Raw genomic sequence first — 9,436 nt, forward strand, 5'->3', positions numbered from 1 at the left:
ATATAAAGAAAGATGATACTGAATCTCTACATGAATCTTATCTTCCTATTTTTCTCTATTAGTCTCTTTCTCCTTCTTTCTGTTTTTTTCCTTCTCTTAATTGTTATTCTTTCTCCTTTATTTCGTATCCCCTTCTTTTACTTCTTATCAATTTTTCTCATTACCGTCATTCTCATTTTCTCATTTGGATATCAAAGAAGTTCCATATATATATATATATACATATATCGACACACTATTTGTATTTCGAGTTTTAAACCTTAGTTTTGTTCGCGTCGCACGCTCCTGCCATAATTACTCACCTGCCATTCTTACTCACTCTAATGAGCACATTGAGAATGAATAGGAGCTATGATAGGAGCATGCGACTCGAACAAACATCTTATGTTGTACCGATAATTTTATATTCTGACTGATGTCATTTTATTTAACATTGGAACTAATTTTAAGATATTTATTTTAAGATTTCTTTCCTTTTTTATATGAGCTCTTTATCAATGAATGTTTTTTCAGACTATATATTATTTTAACAAACTGATTGCTTTTTGAATCTCAAATTTCATACAACCGATATTACATTTTTTTCACATTCTGACTGATAATACTTAGTATTGAAAATATTTATACTAATGATTTTTTTTTATGAGCCTTTTATTAACAAATGTTGCTTATTTTACTTTCTATTGTTGTTTGACTGTTTTAACTATTTTCATCAACATGAACTTTATATATTAATCAACTTACTGCGACATGTCTATAGCGAGTTTTCTCTGTATCATCTTGCGCACAATTACAAAGATGATCTCTATTGGACACAATAGCAATATTTTTAATATTGTTGCGATAACCATAGTAGGTTATTTTATTATCTTTTTATACATCCAGCTGAAGTCAGTACAATTAAAAAAGTTTTTATTTTCGTAGTTTATAATTTTTAATTATAGGTTGTTGTTATTTCAAATATGTTTATATAATTAATTTATTGAAAGTTTTTACATATCTAACATTGATAATGACTCGATCGGAGTCAAAACGCCATTTGTTTTATATCCATTTCTATTTATTTTTGTTTTAATTTATATTAATGCTTACTAATATATTTTAATTAATACTTACATTTTTGTGTTTTCACTTGGTTTGTAGCCCTTCTTAATATATATATATTTAAGTATAATATGATAATTACAATATGAATTATAATTTTTGATATTATCTTTGAAGTTCTAAATATATATGAAAGTAAAATTCTATTGTAAAGTAAAATTCTATTGTATTATAAGATATTACATTCTGTGATACAAAAATACGGTCAGCAGTTCTTTTAAAGAAACCGAATGTATTATAAAAATTAAAATAATATTTTAAAAGTACAATTCACTAAAATGCATTTACTTATTAATATGATTCAATTATCATTATTAAGAAAATAATAATTACGTAAAAGAGAAGTTTTTAATTTGCTGGAAAGTACGATCGCAGTATTTCTTATATTGCAAATTCTTATATTGCGCTCCTGAAATACACATCCGCGCGCGATTCAGCGGTTTGGCCGTTAAGCGTTGAGCAGTAGTGGAGAAAAAAAGCAGTGCTTCAGCAAATCGGCTCGAAATATATAACTAATTTCGAACACTGATTCGGATAATAAGTTCCCAGCACTGATCTAGATAGCCTTCGTATTAATAAATATATTATGTGATATTAAAGTTTTTCACTAAGGTTTTTTTCAAAAAATAATTAGAAGATTGTACTATTTTTCATAAACAATCCTCTGCCGAGGTGTCATTTAATCTTCAGTTTTATTTCATTAAAAATATATTTACCTGATTGACTTAACACTCTCATCAATCATCGGTGTTACGTTGTGGTCCCACTTTGATGGAACGTATGACTTGTCCTTAGGGAAGCTGCCCCCTTTAACGTGATATTTATCCATCAATGATAATATAGGCTGTCTGATGATCAAACGAGATAGAATCCATCTAGATTGCATCTTAAAGGAAGATGCAATGTTATCTTGCGGAAATCCATTCAGCAGCGCTTTAGCTGTCAAAGTGTGCATGATAGGTACACCCTGGATATCGCCACGTTTTCCATGCGCTATAATTTTTTAATATCATATTTATAGTACAATATTAATAGTTAAATCTATTCGTATAAACTATTCAAATACTTATTATTATTGTTTAAATAAAAATTTATTACTAAAAAACTTACTTTTACTGTTTAAATAAAAAAATATTTACTATTATTAGAACCATTCAACCCTTCATGGTCACTAGTGTAGGATTTGGGTAAAATATATTTATTCTTTCGGTGAGATTTTATAACGACGAACACAAACAAATGTATATAATTCTTTAAGTGACGGAACTGAGTATTCAACGCAACATGCTTTCTAAACGTAAACACAACAATGGCCGCCTTCGCCTTTCGCTGCGCGTGCAGTCGATCTCTCTCGGTCCAATCACGCTTGCTCGCGACATTTGCGTTCCCTATGAGGCATCAGTTGAACGACCTTCAAAAATCTAGGATAATTTCCCACATTCGGTTCTGATCATCGGTTCTGATCGGTTCTAATCATGCGTCTTGCATGATACAATATAAACTCAAATTTAATTATGTTTTACATACGTGTAATAAATAAAAATAGTTTTATAAAATTTAGATTTATCGTACACTTAGATTTAGTCTTACTCCCATTTGATATTACTTATATTTAATGTTGCTTATATTACTTAATGTTACTTATATCTTAATATTTACTAGGGTTTGATATACTCTGCACAAGTAGATATATGTATTGGTCCTTCGTGCTCACTCTAACAACGTATGTATCGTTCGATTTAGTTTTTTTGAATGCGATATGGACCTAAGTATTTCGCCCCTAACTTCTTATCTGAACCTGAGTTCACTTTATAACCACTAAATCATTTACGTTATATTTATTCGCTGGTTTATGCCGAAGGTTGTACGTCTTACAATTTTTATTTCTTAACTCATCGCGCTCTACTTTAAATTGAGATTGAACTTCCTGTTCTACTATTTCGCGTAAATTTGAGATCAGTTTTTTCACTCCAAATAACAAGTCAAATTGATGCTGCCATGACAGATAGAATTTAATATTTTTCGTTGTAATTTTCCAACGTGTTTGAATCATTTACTAGGATTCTCAATTGTTAACTTGGACAGAATCGATATAATTATAATATTCTATTCACTCTTTCGACCTATCCATTCGCTCTAAGTAGTCTAGTTGTAATTGTCACATGAGTAATCGCAATAATTCAATAATTCGCAATAATCGCTAAACTCTTTGGACGTAACTGCCGTTCCTCTATCAGTTAATGTAAGTCGTTCCGAGGACGGGGCGAACATGCCATCTCACCCATAAAGGTATATGCGACAAACTATTCCAAAATCTAGTGAAGCCGCTCTAAGAAGGGCGGAATAAATTTCCTAAAATAGCCTGACAATCTTAAAAAGCTTTGAAAGTCTTTTAATCCTTTCGGCTTAGGGAAATCAATTACTGTTTTCATTTTCTCCGGTGAAGGGTATATTTTACCGTCTTCTACCACATGACCTAAAAATTCTATGAACCTCTTCATAAACTGGTATTTTTTAAAATTGATTATCAAACCGTATTCGCTAGCAATTGTTAATACTAATCGTAACCGATTCAAAGCCTCTCACACTAGTGAATCAAAATTTTGGGAGTCTCGCGTGATATCAACATCTCTGTGCTGTCAACATCTCTGCTCGCCACTTCGTTCGGATTTTGCCTTACTGCTCAATTTTCCGCTTTCTCGCTTGTGACAAGTGCTGCTTATACTTAATAATTCACTGTATATTTTCGCGTCTTATTGCAGCCATAGATATTTATTGTAATATCTCTTTTTTTAACCGTTGGCGAATGCTGGTCGGCAGAAATATATTTTTTTAAGTGAGTAATATGACTTCCGCATCTCGTTATTTCGTTGTGTATGTATTGCGTTAGTTTTGCGTGCTCTTTCATTATCTATCTGAAATATTCTATTATTATATAATAATTTCATAATCACGTAATTCTATAATCAAACCTAGTCGTTATATCGTTATTGATCATGTTTGTTGTGATCATGTTTGTTGTGTATTGACAATGTCATTCATTTCTGCTTTTTGTTTGAAGGATCATAGATATAAATAATTATTCTATTAAAATACTGCTTGCCTTGTTGTGTGATCCTACGCGTGAATATGTTTCTTAATATTGTATCTAATATCATTTATTCAAATATGAGTTAATCGACGTGCAGCAAATTACGTGAAATAAACGCTTTATTTTGCGTAAGCGTCCATGCACTTTTTGTGATGCTGACAACAATGAGCACCTCTCTCATGCTCGCTTTCCTATTATTGCAATTGAGAGTGGATCGTTACCTCGATTGAAACTACTGCTGCCTCCTCTGCTGATGGTGTCACGCTGCCTTTTCTCTCGTCTCTGCCTGACGAGAATGATGATTTTTTTCTTCTCAGATGTCTTCTGATGTTTTATCAACTCTTTCTGAAATTAAGTCTTCCTTGTATACTTTAACAAAATTTATCTCCTTATTAAAACACAAAATTGCTCGAGTACAATATTTTAGTCTTTTAGATTGACTTGAGTCAGTATTGGAGGTTTTTAATGTTAAATGATTGAGTTTGATGGAATACTTCAATATCTCGGAGACATCGAAGGTGCGACGAATCGACTGGCGGCGGCAACGATCGCCGATCTGATTGCTATGGCTGGAAGCCAGGTCATTGTTGAGGAGCACTGCGCTAGACTTGAGGAGGAGGCACTTTCTGGTGCGATGGTTCTCATGCCCTGGTGAATGGACTGCCTAATTTTGAGCGCATAGTTAACGAGCAGAGGAACCATGAGTTCATGAGTCTGCCAAAGATGGTCTCTTCAGAAAATTGCATTGAATTATATCAAGAACATCCTCCTTTGATGTGTTGGTCTCCATCTAATAGTACGAGCGTTTAGGATTCCTGATAGGCACTTGTCCTCGTCTCCACTTATTGTCAAATTCACGATAATAATGAGGTGCAATGATCTAATCGCCAGGGCTTAAATTCGAAGAGATGAATTGCATTTTGATGAGATGCATTTGATATCTGCTCCTTCCTGCCTGATAGGATCTCTCTTCTTAAGCGGATTGCAACATCCGAGCGATGCACTTTTGCTGAGACTCATTGACTGGCGGAGGCGCATGGCGTGAAACGTGTGTAGGTGATGAGGAGGAATAATACATATTTTTGTGTTAGGGATAATATTCCATATCGTTATACCTTCCTGGAATTACTTTTCTCTGTTCTCAAGACCACTATCCGCTTCCTCTCATCTTGCTATTTTCGTCTGGTGTAGATGAATCTACGTGACTCCTCGCAGAGGCATTTCAGTCTTCGCATTCGGGGACGAGTGGCTCTCGTAATAGCAAATTGCGTGTTGCACATGTTAATGTCAGGTCGTTCCGTATGTTATATTAGTAAAGGACATTATCACTTTCCACCATTTGGATGTTCTGGCCGTCGGGGAGACTTGGTTGCGGAATTTGGTCGACTCTGGAGCTGATATTGATAACTATGTACTCATTCGCTTGAACAGATCTACAGATCATTGTGGGGCGGTATCGTGTTGTACATCTAAAAATTTCTCCAATTCTTCCCGATTAGCTCAGGCGTTCCGTCGGTAGATACTTTCGTTGATATCGTTCAATCTTTTCATCTTGTCCGCGGTGAGATGGCGGTCGTGCATATATCGCCCCTCTGGCTCACCGTCTTCTTGTATTATATTGAATCATGCCTAACCTGTGCGGCATATATAATCGACGCGATTGTATGTCTGGGCGATTTTAATGTCAACATGCTCAGTCAAATGGATTATAAACTCTTGTTTGATATCGCGTCGCTGTTTTCTTTAAGGCAATTAATTAATGCTCCGACTCGTTCAATACGTAATTCGACAACCATCACAGATCTTATTTTTGTCTCTTCGAGTATTAATATGATTGAGTGGTCAGCGATGTAGTCAGTGTAAGTGACCATTTTATTATCTATGCGACGCTAGTTATTCCGCGTCGCGATACGATCGTGTATCTCTGTCACATAATATTTACGCAATCAAGCCTAAGAACATCGAGCATGAGCTGAGGCTAGATTGGTCCCTTTTAAATACAGCGTCGTCATATATGTTGATGAAATGATCTCTCATTTTACTGACTCTCTCATTGCTGTATTTGTATAATTATAGGCGTATTCCTCGTCTCCCTATGCCATGACAAATGGTGCAGTTCGAAGGCTCATTGAGCTAAAGATACGTGCCCTTGTCAGGTATAGGTGAATATATTGACAGTGTTATAGAGACCTGAATGATATGAATAATATTGTTCGTCACGAGAAAAAGTTCTTTTTCTCTACTTCCCTCGCGTCTAATTCCACGCTCCAATTCTGGAAGAATCTCGATGGTCCTCCTTTACTACTATACCTTTGCACCTTAGAAACTCCTCCTTTCCCTGAATAATTATTTTGTTGATGCTCTACCTTCTTCATTTTATTCCTCTAACTCTTTTAGTTATCTTCTCTCCTCAACTTCTCATGTTTTCGAAACCTTTAACTTTGCTCCAATCACGCCCGGCTTCTTTCTCTTCTTTTGGAAATGCTCAATTGTTCTTCCCATTCCTAAAATTCATAACTCCTCTTCTCCTTCATATTTCCGTCCTATCTCGCTTTCCCATTTCCCCTCAAAGCTGCTTGAACATATCTGCTTCTCACAACTGAATGCCTTTATCTCAAATTTTAATATCATCTCCTCCTATCAGTTAGGTTTTCGTAGTTTTCTCACAGAACACGGAATTACTTCACATCTCTGACATCGTGTTTCAAAATTTTGACAGTGGTTGCTTTATTTATATCATTGCGTTGGATTTCACAAAGGCTTTTGATACCGTCAACCATGACCTACTTTTAAACTCAAGCTGCTATGCAATCTCCCATTTGGTCCTTTCGCTAATCTGCTCTTTCCTTACAAACTATACGCAGCAGGTTTATATGATTATTTTTCTCTTTTCTCCTCTCCTCTCTCTACTGTATCTTAGGTTTTATTCTCGGTCCTTTACTTTTTAGTATTTTCGTCTCTGATTTGTCTATTATTTCTCTGTCCTCCGAGTTCTTTATGTATGTAGCTGACATAATTCTTCTCAAATCCTTTCATCCACTTGATGCTTTAGCAGCCTATTCTGCTTTAAATAAAGATCTAAAATCTATTGCCGAATGTTCCATTAATACGCTGCATCTAAATCCTTCTAAATCATCCTTACTAATTGTCGCTTTAAGATTATCCCGTATTGTTCTAAATTTCGTTCCAATTTTTCGCTCCTTCCTTGTTATTAATTCTTGGTATTCATGTTGACTCTTCATGAATGTTCGAGTCAAGTTTTGGGCTGTTTACTCTATGTCTATGTCTTTTTTATTCCCTTCGCCTTTTTTATTCCTTTCCTGTTCTCAATAATTTTTTACTTTTTAATTACTCGTTACTTCTTTATTTGATTACGTCAATGTCCACGTTTCTTAAGCAACAACTGCTAAATCATATACAGCGTATCCAAAATTCTTGCCTCCGCTTCTCCTATTGTATTCGTAAATATATATGACCAATAAATACGATCATATATCTCCATATTACTAGAGAGTTGATTGGCTTAGAATGTGGCAATATTTTATATTCCACCTGTCTCGTATTTTCTCTCCTTCGCTAAATATACTCTTGTATATTTGCACCTCCTTCAGTTGAATTCTGAGCTTCATTTCACTATTAATTTTATTGTCACCAGATATCAAGATTATCTTTCCTCATACATCATTCCATTAAATTCCGTGCCGCTTTATTTTATATCAAATATTTCAATTTTCTTCTTAGCAATAAAAACTTCTCCTTCTCTATCCTTCTTTCGTTCCCTTCCGTTGCCTCACGTTCCATCACGTCATTCACAGTTTTTAAACTGATATAACCGTGTGTGTGCGCGTGCATGCGTGTGTGTGCCTAATCATTTGCAAACTACTATAATCTATTACACCATATTTTATGCCTATTGTATCATATCTATTATATCTATTATATCTGTTATATGTAGTCTTTTCATAAAGCTTTGCAATAAAGTAAATTAAATTAAATTAAATTAAATTAATATGAAATACTAATAACCCGAGCAATCTCATACAACATCGAAGTTTTCAGAAATATCTCAGAAATGTTTCAACTGAAAAGTGAAACATTTCTGAGATTTCATAAAAGTTACGAAATATATCTGCAACGTTTCTGAGAACAGCTCTAGAATAGCAAAATATTGCGATTCTTGCATATGAAACTTTGCTGAAAGGTAGTTGAAATGCAGTGTCGTATCTAGATATCTAGATACTTTAGCTGTACCTAACAATAAGTGCATTATCTAGATCCTTACAAATGGAGGTACCTGTATCCATATCTAGTTAATTTTTAGTATAGATATATTTTTTAAGTTTTAGGTTCATAATAATATAAGTACAAGCTACTTATACATTTTATTTTATATCATATTGGAACTTAATTTTTGATTATTGTATTATATTATCTTTCTTCTCTAATTCTTAACTTTATGTAAGTGCTTTCATTTGCTTCACCGCCTGGGAGAAAAAGAGCTTTATAAAATTATGTAATATTAGGTGTACAACTTTGCTTCCGCCGTTTTTTTTCCGAAATTCGAAGCTTTATTGTAAAAAACTGGTTATATTTTATGATTCATTTATGATTCAAAGTATTGTCCATCGCTGGCCACTACTTTCTCCCATCTTTCGGGTAGCGTACGAATCCCGCGTCGAAAAAACTGGTCATCTTTTGAGACTATCCGCGAATCGATCCAATTTTTTACTTCTTCATAAGACCGGAAGTGCTGGTCAGCCAGGCCGTGGTGCCATTGATCGAAACAAGTGATAATCAGAGGGAACAACGTCTGGAGAATACGGCGGGTAGGGTAGGACTTCCCATTTCAACGTTTCCAAGTATGTCTTGACCACTTTCGCAACATGGGGTCGAGCATTGTCATGCTGCAAAATCACTTTATCGTGTCTCTCGTTGTATGCGGCCGTTTGTCTTTCAATGCTCGGCTCAAACGCATCAATTGCGTTCGATACCGATCGCCTGTGATTGTTTCAGTCGGTTTTAACAGTTCATAATACTACTACGCCGAGCTGGTCCCACCAAATACAGAGCATGACCTTGGATGTCAAAATCACCGTTCTTGAAACCACTCACGACACGTTCTTTCATTAATAGCGGCCTCACCATAAATATTTGAGAGCATTCGATGAGCCTCAGCCGCAGATTTCTTCATATTGAAGCAAAAAATTAAAACCTCCCGCAAATGACGAGAATTTGGCTCGT

The 9,436-nt window shown here is 34.8% G+C and overlaps 1 protein-coding gene and 1 pseudogene across 1 annotated transcript in view; one reads left to right on the top strand and one right to left on the bottom strand.

Moving 5' to 3' along the window:
- Positions 1-740: 740 nt before the first annotated feature.
- Positions 741-2,059, bottom strand: LOC105622249 (annotated as a pseudogene).
- A 2,608-nt stretch (positions 2,060-4,667) lies between these two features.
- Positions 4,668-9,436, top strand: part of LOC105622261 (testis-expressed sequence 10 protein) — a 32,089-nt gene continuing 27,320 nt past the window's right edge. Inside the window, 1 exon segment of the mRNA XM_012203681.1 lies at positions 4,668-4,846. Within this exon segment, the coding sequence (XP_012059071.1) occupies positions 4,668-4,846 (179 nt within the window).

This window comes from Atta cephalotes (genome assembly GCF_000143395.1).
Source record: "Atta cephalotes unplaced genomic scaffold scaffold00042, whole genome shotgun sequence".
NCBI classification, from domain to species: domain Eukaryota; kingdom Metazoa; phylum Arthropoda; class Insecta; order Hymenoptera; family Formicidae; genus Atta; species Atta cephalotes.